The 18,898-nt window shown below is 37.5% G+C and overlaps 1 protein-coding gene across 1 annotated transcript; it reads right to left on the bottom strand.

Annotated features, from left to right (window-relative positions):
* Positions 1-2,122: 2,122 nt before the first annotated feature.
* Positions 2,123-13,960, bottom strand: LOC111148299 (LysM domain containing 3). The gene is made up of 3 exons (XM_022504788.1): positions 13,796-13,960; positions 10,262-10,524; positions 2,123-4,648 (listed from the first exon to the last, which is right to left on the bottom strand). Exons 2-3 carry the CDS (start codon positions 10,514-10,516, stop codon positions 3,986-3,988), a joined length of 918 nt encoding a protein of 305 aa, XP_022360496.1. The 5' UTR covers positions 10,517-10,524; positions 13,796-13,960; the 3' UTR covers positions 2,123-3,985.
* Positions 13,961-18,898: the final 4,938 nt, after the last annotated feature.

Consider the following 18,898-nt stretch of genomic DNA (forward strand, 5'->3'; position numbering starts at 1 on the left):
TAAATCCTCTGCCTTCGGCTCAGGTCATGATCCCAGGGTCCCGGGATCGAGCCCCGCATCGGGCTCTCTGCTCAGCGGGGAGCCTGCTTCCTCCTCTCTCTCTCTGCCTGCCTCTCTGCCTACTTGTGATCTCTGTCAAATAAAATTTAAAAAAAAAAATTGCTGTATTAATAGGCCAAACTGTTTTGTTGCTATAATGCTTATTTTCCTGTTTACATATTAAATTCTTACAAAACAATTTTGTGTCATTTTGTTTTATATAAACATGGTTTATTTTGAACCTACTTAAATGTATGAGAACAGATTTGTTAATACAGATTTTATGTAGTGAAATAACTATTTATTGAACAAGTATGACAGTTACCAAGTATTCTTGAATAAACCCACAAAAGAAAACTCTAGGTGATTAAAGTCATGTTAACAAATGAAGAGATTTGGCAGATAGTGTAGTATTAGTGTGACCACTGCTATCATGGACTGACAATGGATACAAGAGAATACTAAGAAATTTGGAAGATTTTGTTAACCTTTCTACCCCCACCACATTCAAATGTATAGTGTCAATGGCTTTGCCTTAATATACTTAAAGGCTCTGGAGTTAGTAAAAACTTTTTATTAAAAAGTGAGCTTAAATACAATTTTAAGGGGAAAAAAAGAATTACATCACAAATTCCTCCATTAAATAAATAAAAACTTCAAACAGCTTTTTCAGTTCTTTTTGCTACTGGTAATTTTGAAAAATATCCTTGAAGTGGAAAGGTTGTTTCATGATAAAATTTACATTTAGATCATGGTGCTAAACATGTGACCCACAGCTTGCTAAGCAGCCATGGACCGTGCCTGTTAAAGTCTTCTTCCCTGTTACCGAAGTACATCCAAAGAACACCCATCTGACATTTGTTTTCATTTATGTCCTATAAATAACCCAGTGGATTTTATTTCTGCATAACAAGGGGGAAATATGAATTGGTAAAACTTTGGCAATTCTATCTACCTTACACAGTATGTCTACATCAAAGAGTTTGATAGAAGAGGAGAAAACATTTGTTTTTATTCAATTAAATTCACCAGCTTCCATTTTAGACTGAATAATAAAATAGAAACTTTATTACATTTTGCATATCTTTTAAAATATGAAAAATAAGGGCAAAAAGTTTTAAAAACCAGTTTTACAGATGTTCATGCTAACAATGTTCTAAAATTCCATTTTGCCTTTGTATAAAATACATTATACAAAAGATTTATAGTATCTGCATACATAAAAAGAATTAAATAAAGCATTCAGATAGTTCTATGATCTAACAGTGCAATATGCACATACGTGGAAGAAAAATACTGATTTCCTGAGCAATGCTGTTGTAATTCAAAATAAGAATGCTACCCATCATAATGTATCTGTTAAATACAGACTTCTAAAAACCCCACACCCTGTAACGCTCTGACTGGATCCTTGCTTCATGATACTTTTGAAACATCCTTCATGTTCTCAAGTAGGTAATTTTAGAAACAGATACCTTAAGAAGAACTAATTTAGTAAGTAGTGGTTCATTTAGGAATGCTTGCTGAACAAGCAAGCAGAGTTCCAGAAAAAGAAAAGTTTTAAAAAACACAAGAAGTCTTTCGGAAAAGTTCATTTAACATTAGTCTTCTTTCTAATTATAATATGGTCATCAGACTTTGTATAATCCATTTTAACCTATCTTTTGAAGAGGTGAATCCCATAATTTTCTAGTAGAATGGCAGAAACTTTAAATGGCATTCAATAGTTCAAAACAACTTAACCATTTGTAGCCAGCCTTAAAAAAAAAAATCTGCCCTAAAAATAGATTTTTCTTCACTTACAACTCCCAAGTTTTTAAGTGAACCAAATGCAGTGATTCACAATTGTTAGCATATATATAACATATGTACCTTCTAATGTAAAGCATCTAAGTAAATTCAAGTAAGGATTTCAACACAATTTAAACTCATTAAGTTTTACAAAGTAATTATTTGCTACAAATTTTGATGTATATTAGTACTTTTTAAAAGGTAAAATTATTCTAGATCTATTAAATGCTTAGGAAAAATTTTTTAATGACCATTAAAGATTAGAACCTAAAATTCTATATATATATGACATATATAGAATTATACAGGATTCAAATATATAGAAAAAGGAAACTGTCTGATTGTGTCATAAGGATATATTTCCTTCGCGAAACAGGACCCACTGCAAGACAAAATGGTTTTTAATCAAGTACATAGTATAATTCACTACTTTAATAAAGTTACTTATTTTGGAAATCAGATCTATCACAATTTCAAAGTAGCACTAGCAAAAAGGAATCACTGACTCTGTAATTTCATCAATTTGATGTAAACAAAGTTCTTCATTCTACCCTAAAATAATCCAATCCATTTTTCTTCCCTAAAACTTGATTTTTCAGCAAATGTAATAAATACAATGTAAACTGACCAAGTTAACACTGAACATAAATTAGATCATACACTTTTTTTTTCAAGATGCCAAGGCACATTAAAACAATTTTTAAAATTCCAAACTAAAAGTTATTCAACAAATGATTTTGCTATAACTTCCATATTAACACTTTCTAATAATTGTCTAAGGCCCTCTAATACATGCAAGGGCTTTAATGCTTGACTTCTTTGTCCTTTTATTCACCCCTCTTTTTTTTTAATCAGTATTGGAGTTGGAAATATAAAATGACCAGTTAAAACCTGAAACATTAAAAATTAGGAAATAATGCCCAGAAAATGAGGTGGTGTTATATAACTTAAGGTACACACTTTATTATACACAAAACAGGCAATCCAGACTCCACCAAACTTTCTTCTAATGAATCATTTGGTTACATTTTTAAAATACATACTTGAAGAAATTAAATGATGGAAATCAGTATGCAAATGATCCTTATTTAGCCAGACTATGTCTGATCCCCAGTAAATCTTACAAAGTAGCACTATCAAGCCCTTTCAACTGATCCACACACCTGTGGCCTCTGTTTCCCCAATCTGATGCTATGTTCAGAGGGAAAAAAGTCTAAGTTGGACATTTCCTCTTTGAAAAATGTAGGTTAACGGATCAATAAATAATTTGTCTGTTATTGTTAATGCAAAAGATCTCTTGCACCTTTGCTTTTGCTTAATGAACCCTTTCTCCAACAGACCAGAGGCAGCTAGTGAAAATCTGTTTTAACCCTATGAAGTTTTCCTTGATAGTGAAGATGGAGACGAATTTATACGGCCTATGAATCCCACTGGACCATCAGAAATAATCCTTAATTTTAATTCTAAAACTTGTATTAGCTTACATAAAGTAATATTATAAGGCATTAAATGTAATTAAGGCATGTTACTGCATATAACACAGCAACAACTTATCACAGTATGTAAGGATTATTTCCTAAATAATGCTAACTCATATAACACTTTTCATTAAAGAATTACAAAAGTGCTTTCAAATAACAGAAGCAATTATAATCACAGAAGCAGAGGCAGAGAGCTTTAAGAGACAAAGATTACTTTTAGGTCTTGACCTAATCCAGTGTTCTAGTGACCAAATGGCAACTTCCTAACTGCAAAACATTATTCTGGGGTGCTTATAAATTTTATTTTGCTTAATATATTTAATATTAATAACTTTAAACCAAAAAATAATTTGAAAAATAAAATTTAAACATAACCAGGCTTGAATAAGAAAAATGATGCATTTTCCGAGTTAAGAACTTCCTAGACCCATATTTAAATTCATTTTTGCTTTAAGCATTGATACAACAGATATAGATTTACAGCTTTCAATATCAACAACAGCAAGTGTAGGAATTTATACTCAATCTACTTGTAACTGGCTTCAAAAAAAGGGTGAAAAACAAAAGCATCTTCAATCTCCCTAACTTCTGCCTTTAAAGTGGTTATTGAATATAACTGATTCACCACACGCCAGATATACATGATCATTAACACTGCAATTATGAGCCAACTGCTATGTTTTGTGTTGAGCAGCAGGTGACTGAGAATCTTGACGATATAGTTTATGATCATGTTGGCCAAAGGGTATTCTTTTAGTTGGACCAATTCCATTTTCTACTTCTCTCTGTTGTGATGGGGGTGTCACTCCTGAATGCAAATGTGAAGAATCCACTGTTGAATGGTGACTAACATCCACTTTAGCTAAAATTTCATAATACAGCAAATAAAATACTGGTGTTATTATACCTACTATCAACATTATCACTACAGCTGTCCACCACCCTATTCCCCAGTCCGCTCCATAATAAGGATCCTTACGTTGAGTGTTTTTGTTATCAGGTTCAAAACGTATTTGTTGTGCTGTTAAAGCAGATACTACCTCATTAAGGTTCTCTCTTTTGGTGTCTGTACATTTTACTATTTGTTCTATGTCTCGATCTACTTCTTTTAAAAAGTTATCAGCTGACTCAGTGGAAGAAAGAGAATCATTAGCTAGCAAAATTTCCTGTTGTTCTGGAACATACTGAACAGACGAAGGACGTAAAGCCTGTCTTCCTTTTGGAGGATAAAGTGTCTCAGTCAATGAACTAAACTTTTTAACTGGAATTTTAATAGACCTAAGGGCAAAAAAGTCTTGGTCGCTGATGAGATTGTTAACCCTCTTGATATCCGCTACCTGTTAAGAAACAAAAAAAAAAAGCAACATTCATCTGAATTCTCCATCAAAATAGTTCATGCATTGTCAACTACCCCCAAGAATAGAATGACAATAGTCATTCATCCCAGTTACTTTTAGAAGGGAAAAAAAAGAAAGTGGAGCTTAATTATTAGCAGTATTAAGTTATCACACCCAGATTTTATTTTGTGGTTAACAGTTCTACATCACTTTTGATCTACCAGTCTTGGGAAATCACTAATTACTTCTTACTATCACCCATGTATTATTAACACTAATCCTAGGTATTTAAGTAGATTCTAGGATCCTTTGATATTTCTCTTTGTACATCATGCACAAATATCACACTTTCTATTGTTTGTAAACAATTTGGGAAGGAACAATTACAAATATTTATGTTCTTTCTTCCAGTCTAGCAATTAAAGTGTAGGCAAATGTCAACTTACCCAACTAAAATTACCGGATTTTATCAAAACTCAGATGCCATCCACTCTAAGATGTGTCATTATTTTATATATTGGGGGGGGGGACCTAAAACACCAAATATTGAGGATACCACCATTCTAATTTCAAAGATGTTAAAATGTGTGAAAAAACATGCACCTTAGAATTGATAACATAATTTATCTCCCTCATTTGTCTTCTGGTGACATTTTTCCCAAACTTCTCAGTGTTCATGCATTGTCAACTACCCCCAAGATCGGTCATTATTTATAAGCTTTCCCTATATATTATATGGTTCTCACCTTATCTATATATCCTATCCACCTGCCACTGTCAAGAGGGAGAGCATGGGAGTGTTCCTCAGATTACCAATTATGATAGGCTCTCCCACCACCTTTAAGTAATTAGTCCCATTCATGACTTCCATCAATGCTTTAACCTAAGCTCTGATCATTTATCACCTGATTGATGTCAGAGAGGCAAAGTGAGTCTAGGATAAAACTTTTCTGGCTTGGCCAACTCAGTGGTTAATGATGCCATTTACTAAGATATGGAACACTCTGGAGGGAGAAAGAAAATAAACACAGATTTTATACACATTGACTTTGAGGTGACTGAAATATCTAAGTGGAAGGCATCCAACAGGCAGTTAAGAGATATGTCTGAAATCTGGAAGAATGATCTCAAAATATAGATTCATGGATTACCAGCAAAAACGGTAATTGAAGTCACAAGAGTAGACAGATTCACTAAAAAAGACTGGAAGAAAAAGGTGACACATGAAAGATCTCTTGAGAAATGCCAACGTTTGAGGGGTATATTGAGTAAGAGAAATCTACAAAAGAGATTAAGAAAGAGTGGCTAAGGGGTGTCTGGCTGGTTTAATCAGGAAAGCGTGTGACGCTTCATCTCGGGGTTGAGTTCAAGCCCCATGTTGGGTAGAGAGATTACATTTTTTTAAAATTTTTTAGAAGATTTTATTTATTTATTTATTTGACAGAGAAAGAGAGACACAGCAAAGAGAGGGAACACAAGCAGGGGGGAGTAGGAGAGGGAGAAGTAGGCTCCCCACTAAGCAGGGAGCCCGATGTGGGGCTCAATCCCGGGATCCTGGGATCATGACCTGAGCCAAAGGCAGAATCCCAACAACTGAGCCACCCAGGTGCCCCCGGAAATTACTTTTAAATAAAATTTAAAAAAAAAGAGGGGCACCTGGGTGGCTCAGTGGGTTAAAGCCTCTGCCTTCAGCTCAGGTCATGATCCCGGGGTCCTAGGATCGAGCTCCGCATTGGGTTCTCTGCTCAGCAGATTGCCTGCTTCCTCTTCTCTCTCTGCCTGCCTCTCTGCCTCCTTGTGATCTCTGTCAAATAAATAAATAAAATCTTTAAAAAATAAATTTAAAAAATAAAAATAAAAATAAAAAAAAGAAAATGAAAAAAGAGTGGCCAAGAAAGCAATATATGATGGTGATTAAAAGTATGGACTGTCTGGGTTTGAAGGACAGTTCTGACGACTTTCTAGCTTTTTGATATGAGACAAGTTGTTTAACCTCTCTGCAATTCAATTTCCACATATGTAAAATGACAGTAGTTAACACTACCTACCATATAGGGTTTTGTAAAGATTAATTAAAACACATGAACATTTAGAATAGCAATATACAGTGTGTTATAATAGCTATAACATTTAATAGTTATATTTAATATATTTAGTATAATTAAATATCACTAGCAGAAAAATCAGAAAGATGCAAAATCAAGGAAGTCAAACAAAGAGGGTATTTAGGAGGGAGTGTGAACTGATCAACTGCAGATTCCCGATCAAGTCCATTGAAGAATAAGAATTCCTGGAAAAATCAATTCCCTGGAAGCGTACGTGTGGGAGGAGAATAGAGAGGACTAAGAAGTAATAGATGAGACAGTAAAGAAAAAGGATGCTTTCAAATTTTACAACCTCAAGACTGTGTTTTTCTTAAAGCAAATGAAGATTCATTGACAAACCCGAGTCTGACCCTATTCTCTTTAAATGTTCATTTGTTTGGTACTGTCTATTCTGACTTAACTACTCCATACTCTTTCTGAACCAGGCTTCCAAGGTTTAGTAGTCTACCTAGGTTCTCACTCTAAATATCCCTATATTTTCTTTTATACTAACTTTCTTGATAGCATTAGGATTCCAACCTTGGACTTTCTGTCCTCTTGTCACTGTTTTATGACTGGCATATTTTTAGTAATTTTTAAAACTATTTATAAGAGGAATACAGCACTAAGTACTCAATTTTTTAAGTGATAAATCCTTTGTAAGGTTCATCCTTTTTTGCTGGTTTAACTCCTGGTAAAACGGAGCACTTAACTCCCTAACTCTATTATATTAGTCTTCCCTACTGTGGATAATGCCTGCCTTCCTCTTATGTTAAGCTAACCACCCTTTCATCATTCTTCATTTTAAATGAGGAATTCGGGGCACCTGGGTGGCTCCATGGGTTAAAGCCTCTGCCTTCGGCTCAGGTCATAATCCCAGGGTCCTGGGATCGAGCCCCGCATCCGGCTCTCTGCTAAGCGGGGAGCCTGCTTCCCTCCCTCTCTCTGCCCACCTAAATGCCTACTTGTGATCTCTGTCAAATGAACAAATAAAATCTTTAAAAATAATAAATAAATAAATAAATAAATAAATGAGGAATCCACTGATACATCTTGTAGAATACCCAAATGATTTTCTGTAAACTTCTCCAGTCTTACTGCACATATTTTAGTCTAAGCCCTGATCTTCCTCACTTGAATTATTCCACTAACCTCATTATTGTTGGGTCCCCTCCAACTCACCAGTAGGTTTGCCTACCATTCTGCAGCACTCCTTAAAACTTTATAATGGTGTTCTTACTAAGTAGATCAAACTTTTCCTCCATTAGCTCAATGTGCTTCTTCCCATCAGTCTATGCCACTCATCTCTGGAACACCTATTAAAATTTCATCTGTTGTTCCCCTTGTTTTCTCCTTCCACATCACTATGGTATACCTTTCTCCTCATATACTCATATAGTCATATACTTTTTCCTTTTCACCTCATTGGAAATATGACCTATTTTTAATCATTCAGATGGCATTTCAAATTTCTCCTTTTCTAAGACAATTTATCAGGTTCATTAAAGGAAAACCCATGTCTTTCTCTAATGAAGCTACTGGACCACACTCCTCTCTTGGACCTCCACCTTGATAATTTTAGCTTTGCCCCTAATTTTTAAATATTGATTGCTTTCTATCAACTTTCTAAAAGCACATTCTGCAACTTCTCTACAAACATGTATTCACATGGTTATATACACTAAAAAATGAAGTCAGGTCTACTATGACCTAATAGTAAGTAGTGTTGCCATACTTGAACAACTTGCAAAAAAAAAATATCCAGCTCTTCCCTCACCAAGAAATGCATTTTAATAAACTACATTATTAAATTTTTAAAAACTATCATATCTGTTTTGATCAACTGAAGTTCTGTAATTACTGTATTCAGAGAAAAATAACACAAAACTTCAATGTCACAGGAAATTTTTTAAAATTCAATTTAAATTTACATATATTTGTATAAATAAATTTATAAATATGTATGTTTCTGTTGCAGAGAATTACAATAGGTAACCAATAAAGGGCTTTCAAGTATAAAAATATAGAACATTATGAAAGATTGTGGGGGGAGGGTAAAAATATTAATCAAGGAGAAAAAGGGATGATAAAAATTTCATGCTATTAAAAAAGTGCATATAGGGGTGCCTGGGTGGCTCAGTCAGCTGAACATCTGACTCTTGGTTTTGGCTCAGGTCATGATCTCATGGGTCATGAGACAGAGCCCCATGTCCAGCTTCAGGGTCCATCCGTACTCAGCAGCAAGTGTGAAGGTTCTCCCTCTCCCTCAACCCCTCCCCCAGTCTCAAGCTCTAAAATAAATAAATCTTTTTTCTTTTAGTGCATATAAACAATATTCTAACAGTCATATTTTTAAATATCAACATTGACAACATTCTGGAAATTATATCCTTTAAGTCATTAGGAAATATTTAAGCTCACTTTAAAATGTGCCAGGAGATAACACGATACATACATTACAAAATTCTACTGGAAGTATAAAGACAGGAAGTTTGAAAAAATGTTCCAACAGTTTCTGGATCAGTGTGTTTACATGAAAACATTACATGCTAAGGATGCAAGATGGACATAATGATACAGATATAAAAAAGGTTCAAACAGAGTTTAATATTATTAAAATTAAAAATAATACCTTTCCTTCTATTTATCAATCATACTTTTGGGAATCTATTCCACAGAAATAAAGGTACCACCATTTAATTTAAAGATATAGTTGTGATGATATTCACCACACAATTCAAAACATGGGAGAAAGTCCTGACTATGTGATAGGAGAACAGCTTAATAATTATGGCACTTCTACACTATACAATACTATATAGCTATATAAAATAATGAGTTAGATCTGTAAGACACTGAGGGATGTCCATAATATACAAGAAAATGAAAAAGGCAACTTGAGTAATAGGCATAGTATAAACAAATTTTTATTTATTTATTTATTAAGATTTTATCTATGCATTGAGAGAGAGAGAGACAGTGCACAAGCAGAGACAGAGGGAAAGGGAGAAGCAGACTCCCGATGAGCAGGAGCCCAAAGTGGGGCTCAGTCCCAGGACCTGGAGATTATGACCTGAGCTGAAGGCAGATGTCCAACCATCTGAGCTACCCAAGAGCCCCTAAACCAGTTTTTAAAAGCCCAATAAACAAGGGCAATCACCCCCAATCACCCCATATGTATAGTGTTTTTATAAGCACAAAAATGTTATGGGAAGAAACACCAAACTGTGTTATTTGAGGAAGCAGAGGCAGAGAAAAACTTTTCTTTATATATTTCTATATTCTCTTACAACTTGAGTAAGGAGAAAACATAACACATATGGGTGTTTTTCAATACTGACAACAGAATCATTGATTTAGACATACACAGAAATTCACTTAAAAGTGTAAAAAGTTAACAGCTACGAACATACAGATTTCTATGGAAAGAAAGGGAAAAAGAAGATAAAAGAGTACAGAACTTGTTTCAATCTGTGCTAATGAACGAATTATTCTGGATAGCATTATGCAAAATCAAATGAAAACTTACCGTACAACAGTACTGAAGGGCTATTGCATTTAAAGTATCGCCTTCCTGTATATCTTTTGTTAAAACTATAATGTCATCAAGTCTATCTCTTGATGTACTTCTTCGGATTTTCTCTTTTCCTCTGGATCGAAGCTCATAAACTTCAGCATCCTCCTCCAACACATCACTGTCTGTACAATTTCCAAATGCATGTACTTGACCACTTGAATGAACTCCTGGAAGAGGAAAACTACGATTCTGATGTCTCCCTGCCATGTCAAAATCTGAGGAGGAAAGAAGAAAACTTTGGAATGTACCTGAGCCATTCACCCAAGTTACATGAATCTTATATTCAGGACACTTTAAAAAAAAAATGATTTTAGGTATTTAAATATTTAGGTTGAAGTTTTACAGATGTTGAAGTGCAATTAACATATCCGGAAGCGGTAATCCATTTTTATAAACCATATATTACAAAATATGGGGGTGATAAACATTTTTGCAAAAGTAAATTGCTATCTTTTTAAAGTCAAAAAATGAAGCTCCAATTATTCTGAGCATGTGAATAAAATTAGGAAATACTTTTGTATCATGTATTAAAAACATATACTTTGACTCTATCAGAACTATGAATTGTACATATTATATATGTAAAAACACAACACTTTAGTGAACCCAAATATTCGGCTTGTTCTGAATTTTAAGTGCATGTGGGATTGGAGTATCTTTTGTACTACCTCCCTACTTCCCTACCTCCCCACCTCCCTACCATAATTTCATGGCTCATATGCGTAAGTAGAAACTGAAATTGGGTGGGTATAGATGAGATTACCTAAAGAAAGTATAGCATAAGAAGGGGCTAAGACTGAGCCTTGAAGAACTGCTATATTTGGTATTTTGAATGAAGGAAAATCAGCCTGCAAAGAAGCGAGAAAGGGATATTCACAAGAGGAAGAAACCATCAAAATACTGTGTCACAGAAAGCAAACTTAAATGGTGGTTTTTTTGGTTTTTTTTTTTTAAGATTTTATTTATCAGAGAGAGAAAAAACATAAGCAGCGGGGGCTACAGGCAGAGGGAGAAGTGAACAAGGAGCCCAAAGCAAAACTCGATCCCGGGATCCTGGGATCATGACCTGAGCAGAAGGCACTCTACTTAACTGACTGAGCCACCTAGGTGTCCCTCAAAAGGTGCCTTAAAGAAGGACTTAGCTCAGTTGTAAATACTACAGACAAATACCAAGTGAAAAAGAGAAAACAAACATAAATTCCCAAAAGTCTGAATTTGTAATATGGATGACAAGAGATTGCGTTCTGTGTGTAGGCACATATGTACATAATATATGAACTATTTCATATCATTGAATACAACTCCTGAAAACCAGGTTTTTTGGGGGGGGGGGTGAAAACCAGTTTTTGACCCTGCTCTACAGCAACACTTGCAATGCTTTAGAAACTCAAGAGTTTTTCTAGTAGGATAACACAGCTAACTAGTAACTATATATTAAGCTGACTCTTTCACCCATCCCCACCCCCTAGGGTGCTACTATTTAATAACATGTATTGTGATTCCTAAATTCACAGCCACCAAACTAAAGAAAGCTCTCCAGTTTTCATCTCTAAAGCAGTTTTGAAGTCCTGGTCACACCTATTCCTTCATGGAGTTCTAACCAAGTGACAACTCTAAGAAGTTCAAAGATTAATCTTGTTTTAATAGCATAATAAGTTAAGGATGCTTTAATTCTCAGAAAAATGAAGAAGTATCTCAGCTTCACCTAAAATAGATAATAGTTTTATTTCTACTTATTTAACCAAGTCTTTACTATCTTGTGTTTTTAGTTTAGGAAATGTCTGTGAATTCTGTGGAGTCGTAGGCAAAATTTTATACTTACGTACATTTTTCTGGGGGAAATATTTGTTTTCCTGTTCTCAGAAGGGGTCCATGTTTTAAAAAGAACCACTTAGGGACGCCTGGGTGGCTCAGTGGGTTAAAGCCTCTGCCTTCTGCTCGGGTCATGATCCCAGGGTCCTGGGATTGAGCCCCACATCGGGCTCTCTGCTCTGCAGGGAGCCTGCTTCCCTTCCTCTCTCTCTCTCTGCGTGCCTCTCTGCCTACTTGTGATCTCTATCAAATAAATAAATAAAATCTTAAAAAAAAAAAAAAAAAAGAACCACTTAAGGGGCACCTGGTTGGCTCAGTGGGTTAAAGCCTCTGCCTTGGCTCAGGTCATGATCCCTGGGATCAGCCCTGCATCATCCAGCTCTCTGCTCAGCAGGGAGCCTGCTTCCTCCTCTCTCTCTCTGCCTGCCTCTCTGCCTACTTGTGATCTCTGTCTGTCAAATAAATAAATAAAATCTTGAAAAAAAAAAACACTTAAAATTAACAGCAATTTACATGTGGCTATACGGACCCATTTAGACATTTCCCCACTAATAATTTGTTCTTAGAATCCCAAACTGGCTTAGAACAGCTCTAATTCACTGAGCAATGCCCAAAGCCATTTCACATATTTCTATCAAACCTTCTCCATGGTACAATGCTAAATAATAGTTAAAGACTAGAACTTCATCTCACTATCTTTTCACTCTCTTGTGTAATGAAATGAAGGCAGCAGAAAACCACAAACTAGATACTGTTTTTGAATAATCAAGAATTGGTTGCGCGTCCAGTCCAAGTGGAAAGATAGACTCTGGCCCAAGTAGATAATTATCTAAGTCAACCATACAGAGTTTAGAAAGTACACTGTATTCAAGTCATCTGGCTCAATTTTCTTCAACCTGTCTTAATTATTAGAGTAGGAAAAAAGCAGGAATCCCCTCTTAAGAAAACTGAAAAAAACTCTGCATGCTATCTAGAGTACAAAAAGTCCCAAAAGTTACGAATGGACACGTTGTTAAGGCTCACTCAGTAACTGAAAATGGTTTCCCAAACACCTTAATTTGTAGTAATTATTGTTTGGTGTTTGGCTTTGCCTTTCCTGAAGCAGAGAACAATAAAAGGGCCATAGGGCACAAGCTAGTTCAGCACTGTGATAGCATCACAGCGACTGTATCCTCCAGGGCCAATTCAGTTTTTAAAACTTAAGTTCCCAACCTCTCCATTCCACAACCCAAGGTTTTTTTTGTTCTTGTTCTTTTTATTATTACCCTGTTTTCCCCTGTTTATTCCCTGCAATTATCTCGGATTTTTATGTTACCCCATCACACTTAGACGGTGCGGACAAGAAGCCGTCAACATTTATTCAACAAAACAGTAAGTGGGGAAAATATAGTGCTTAGGTTGTAAATACGTTGATCTGGGCATCTGGCAGGCAGGAGTCCTTCCTCTGAGCCTCAGTTTCCCCAAGAGTGTAACGAGGGGCTTCAGTGGGGTTGGTCGCGAAGGTCTCCCCTGCCTCGGGGTCTCGTCCGTGCAGGCCGGGATCCGAGCTCTGCCCGGCCGCCCCGGCTACACCTGCGGCCGAGGACTCCCCGCCATCTCCAGCGAGGGCGCAGCCGGGGCCCGATCCCACAGGTCAGGACCAGGACACCTCCCATCTCTCGCCGCCATCTTTACCTGTTCTGTTAGCAGCGGGGACACAACAAGGAGCCGGCTGCCAGGTCCGCCGCCGCGGCTCCTGTCCCGGGAAAATTCATGACCAACCCTCCGTTTTGGGTTGCCCCTGTCTTCTGCCGCCACTGCCGCCAACGTCTCCGCCTTCCGGGCTGTGCGCCGCCGCCACGTCCGCAAACCTGCGGTGCGTCATCGCGTCAAGTGGGCGGAGGTGGGAAGGGGTGGGGGAGGAGGAGGAGAGCGGAGGTGGGAAGGGGCGGGGAAGGAGGCAGAGGGCGGGGACTCGAGGTGAAGACCAGACCCAGGAGCTTTCCAACCACTGGCCCACGCCGGGCGCGCAGGCGCAGGGATGCCGTCAGGGCCCGGTGGCGGGGATCCGAGTTCCAGACCCGCCCCTGTCTCCTCCCCTCCTGCCCCGCCCCTCCATCCAAGGAGGAATAGCTCCCATGGCGAAGGCTGGGGGCTGACCCCGCGCTCCAGAGCGCCTGGCCGGCTTCTCCTTTGTCCCTCGTCCACAGAGTGCTGGCAGACTGTGTAGAAAATACGCGGCGGTGGGGTTTCAGGAGGAGGGAGGTTCTTAAGGATTTGACGGGGGCCGTTGTACATTTCTTCTTGGTCTGCATCTAGAGCTTTCTGTAGGGTGGAGAAGGACGCCCGGAAGCTCAGTGTTGACATCCATGTTTTAGCAAATTGTACTGTGCTTATTAGTCTTCCTGCTGAAGCTTCTAGACTTGCAGAAGAGGCAAAATACTGGAAAGAAGTCCTTGGCCGGCGGGGTACGGTTGCTTGTCTTTGTGTTTATAGGTGGGGAAAGTGGGCCACCTAGAGTCAGGCCCTGGTTCATGTTTGCCCACGGGCTTTGGTTCTCAGGCTCCCTATTCTCAATGAGACAGGTTGTCTACAAATTAACTGACTTGGTTTTGAAAATTAACTGAAAGGCACTGGCAGTCACTGTTAGGGTCTATGAGATAACTATCTCAAATTTACTAAATGAGTATGATAATGTGTTTGAATTTACGTAAATGATGTAAAGCGTTTCCATGATGTGCCTGGTACTTCCCCATGTTGACGTTACATACTTCGCACTTAGATGAGTGTGCTTGCTGTCTTACGACGATACACGTTTGACCCAAAGAGCTGGGATGCAGAGTGCAGAGCACTTCTTTTCAGAATGTCTGGATATTTATGCATCATGAAGACCTTGATGCTCTGTTTTGAATTACTTTCAAAGACTGTGTTTTTGTTTGCCGGGAAGTGCCTTCAGTAAAGGTTAGGAATTCCGCACCGCAGTTTTTTTCTTTTATTTAAGGAGATAGGCACGGCCGTCCACAATGCTACAAAAAGAACTGCAGAAGACTTTTGTTTGTTTGTTTGTTGTCGCTGTTCTGTGTGGTGTTGCCCTTGTGACACCGTCTGTAACCATTTGTCACTGAGACATTTTCTCATCAGTAGACAAAAGATATATTCCCTACTTGATATGTAGGGTTTCAGCTGCTCAGCCTTCATGAATGTTAATGGGAATACAACCTTCTTTCTGCATGTAGGTTACTTTTCTTATTTTAATGTCAATAGGCAGTGGAATCCATGTGAGAGCCAGAGTGGTAGAATTTCAAGTACTTCTACAGACTGCTACCTGGGTCCGTTCTATAAATATTTTTTTTCAATGATATCTGCATGTTCTTGAATTGTTATTTATGTTTAACAAAGGTGCAGTTATTGAACTTTTATAAAAAGACAATAACAGAATTATATTTTATTATTAAAATATACAAAGGAATCAGTTAACCATGAATTTTGGCCAAGTTCCAAAAAGCAGGCCAGTAGTAACAAGTACTTTTCTTTGAGAAAAAGGATGTCCCCGGAGCTCAGCAAAGCCAAAAGGATTTTCAGTTTTTTGAGATCACATCTGACACAGTTTTCGTTAAAACGCCTAGATGAAAGAATATGTAGTTTCAAGGAATGTGCGTTTCTGTCACTGACTCAGATTTTGTGATTTGTTCCAGAATAAAAAACGGTATTGTAATGAGAGGATAAATTGATGCAGCTGGCTAGGAGTGTTACTTGGCAATATCTATCAAAGTTAAAAATGCAGTCGAACTATTATATGGTTAAGAAATTACCTTGGATTCACTTAGAGCTACATATGTATAAAATTTGTGATGTTCAGGAATGTAAGCATTCCTACAGTAATAGCCAAAAATCTGAAAATATTCTAAATGTAGCAGACTAGATACTTCTTGTACATTTAAATAATATAATGTTATGTTTTTAATGTTTAACTTCAAAAGAATGAAGTTAGTCTATATTTTCTGATTTATTTATTCATTTACCTAACACATTTTTGTTAGAGGAAAAATATATGCAAGACCTTAATTCAAAACGTTGGGAATACAGTACTTAAAACGAGTGCCCTTCCTCATTGAGCTTCCATGACTTAGGCACATGGAAAAAATCTCCAAAGTTATTTTCTTTCTTTCTTTTTTTTTTTTTTTTTAAGGATTTTATTTATTTATTTGACAGAGAGAGACACAGCAAGAGAGGGAATACAAGCAGGGGTGTGGTTCCTGCAGAGCAGGAAGCCTGATGCGCGGCTGGGGCTCTGTCCCAGGATGCCGGGATCATGACCTGAGCCGAAGCTGCTAACAACTGAGCCACCCAGGCGCCCCTCCAAAGTGTATTTTAAAGAAAAAACAGTAAGTTACATATAAAAAGTATGGAATAAAATTTTAAGTGTATATCCCCCATCACCACCTCTTCACACTCATGTATCTATGGAGGGAGATACATTTAATTTTTCTTTCTGGAAAATTACTAAAGGAATTTTGAACAGTGGTTGAAAAGTATGAGGTGTATCAGGGGAATAAGCAGAAGACTTTGCCTTTTCTTCTTAGAACTCTCTACCTAGGTTGGATTTTTATTACCACATGATTTTATTATATTAAACAATATGAAGACTGAACACATTTAATTATTAAATAACTAGACTTGTTTTATCTACATTTAACCAGTAGTCAACCATCCATCTCTTAATCACTTTTGAGTCTGTACTTTTTTTTTTAAAGATTTTCTTTATTTATTTGACAGAGAGATCACAAGTAGGCAGAGAGGCAGGCAGAGAGAGAGGAAGGGAAGCAGGCTCCCTGCTGTACAGAGAGCCCGATGCGGGGCTCGATCCCAGGACCCTGGGATCATGACCTGAGCCGAAGGCAGCGGCTTAACCCACTGAGCCACCCAGGCGCCCCGAGTCTGTACTTTTATATTCAAGTAGTGAGTACCTAGAGAAAAGAACCAGATCAAGTCCCTTGGAAATTAAAAAAAAAAAAAAAAAATGAAAGGGTAACAAAACTGAATTCCTTTTACCTTTTTTCTTGATTTCCCTCTGCCAGATTTCTTTCATCCCTGCTCTTTTATTACTCTCTGCTCCATCCTATATCCTTTTATTGACCGTGCTTTCTAATTCTACTTTCTAGAAACAAAACTGGAAAAGACTGTTGTGCACTAAGGAAATACTTCTACTCAAATGAATTTAAAATTGTCTTATGGGGTAAAACCTAAAAAAGCACCCCTCTTCTCTCATCTTCGTGATTGAACCTATGGAGAGAGAATCTATACAGAAAGAAAATTATTGTGTCTTTTCCCTAAAAGTCTTGGAGGAAAAAAAGAAAGACTGCGTGATTTAGATATGTTCTGGAGATGAACCAGATAACTTCCCTAGTTGCCATTCACTCTGATTTTATTTTATTTTATTTTATTTTATTTTATTTTTAGAGAGAGAGAGAGAAGCAGGCTCTTGGCTGAGCAGAGAGCCTGATGCGGGACTCGATCCCAGGACCCTGAGATCATGACCTGAGCCGAAGGCAGCGGCTTAACCCACTGAGCCACCCAGGCGCCTGTCACTCTGTGATTTTAAAACACAGTGATTATCGTAGTCACAACTCTGCCATAATGTGGATGAAAGAAGAACCAAGGGTACTTTAAGAGTCCAGAATTGCTTATAAATGCTAGTAAGTAATTCAGGAATATTAAATATGACTTGAAAACAAACATTCTGATGCCGCCATCCATATAGATGTTACTAGATGAAAACTAGTCTCAAAACTACTATTCTTAAATTCATTAGCTAGGTAGTTGTTACATATAAGAATGAATAGTTATATGTTTAGGATTAAGTAGACTGTAACTTAAATGCTTTGTTTCCCATAATCTTTGCCATCATTGTGGTCACATAAGTAAATTGGTGCAGGTGAATACCTGAGAACCTATAAACTGCTTGTTATTGTGCCTTCTCCTCCGAAGACCTGAATGGTCAGACAGAATTAAATTAAGTCCACTTCACCAAAAGAAAACATTAAAAGAATGGCCCAGTCTATAGCATTGAATGAGAGCAGAAAGTGATTATCTGACAGTGGAGAGTAATAAAAATAGAGTCCAGAGAGTAGACATCCATTAGATTATTTTAGGTGTTCAATAGTGTGCTCAGGAAGTCAGGAAGATTAGGGCATGGGGAAATATAAAGGAAGAATGGAAAGAATGGAATGTCTTCATTCTAGCCTGTGTCTCTAGGAATGGTTAGAGACTACTTTTGTGACAGTCCTCAGCTTGACAAACAGTATCTGAAATACCAAGATAGAAGTTCAAAAGTGAAACTTTTATGCCCATATAAAGAATTACAGAGGGACGCCTGGGTGGCTTAGTGAGTTGAGTGTCTGACAGCTCAGGTCATGGTCCCAGTGTCCTACATTGGACTCCTTCCTCTGGGGGAAGTCTGCTTCTCCCTCTGCCCCTCCTCCTGCTTGTGCACACTCTCTTTCCCTCTCAAATAAATAAAGTCTTTTAAGAAAGGGAGAGGGGCACCTGGGTGGCTCAGTGGGTTAAGCCTCTGTCTACAGCTCAGGTCATGATCTCAGGGTCCTGGGATTGAGCCCCACATTGGGCTCTCTACTCGGCAGGGAGCCTGCTTCCCCCTCTATGTCTGCCTGCCTCTCTGCCTACTTGTGATCTCTCTCTCTCTGTCAAATAAATAAATACAGTCTTAAAAAAAAAAAAAATCATAGAGCAGTGAGCTCTATGTGCCTAAACTGAAGTACTTATCTGACAAAGTCTAGA

Source organism: Enhydra lutris, unplaced genomic scaffold (genome assembly GCF_002288905.1).
Source record: "Enhydra lutris kenyoni isolate GAN:26980312 unplaced genomic scaffold, ASM228890v2 scaffoldscaffold19, whole genome shotgun sequence".
In the NCBI taxonomy this organism is placed as follows: Eukaryota; Metazoa; Chordata; class Mammalia; order Carnivora; family Mustelidae; genus Enhydra; species Enhydra lutris.

Coding starts and splice junctions, on each gene's coding strand:
- LOC111148299 (XM_022504788.1), bottom strand. CDS start 10,516: ATGGCAGGGAGACATCAGAATCGTAGTTTTCCTCTTCCAGGAGTTCAT. Junction 4,649..10,261: donor CCCTTCAGTACTGTTGTACG/GTAAGTTTTCAT, acceptor GTTTCTTAACAG/GTAGCGGATATCAAGAGGGT.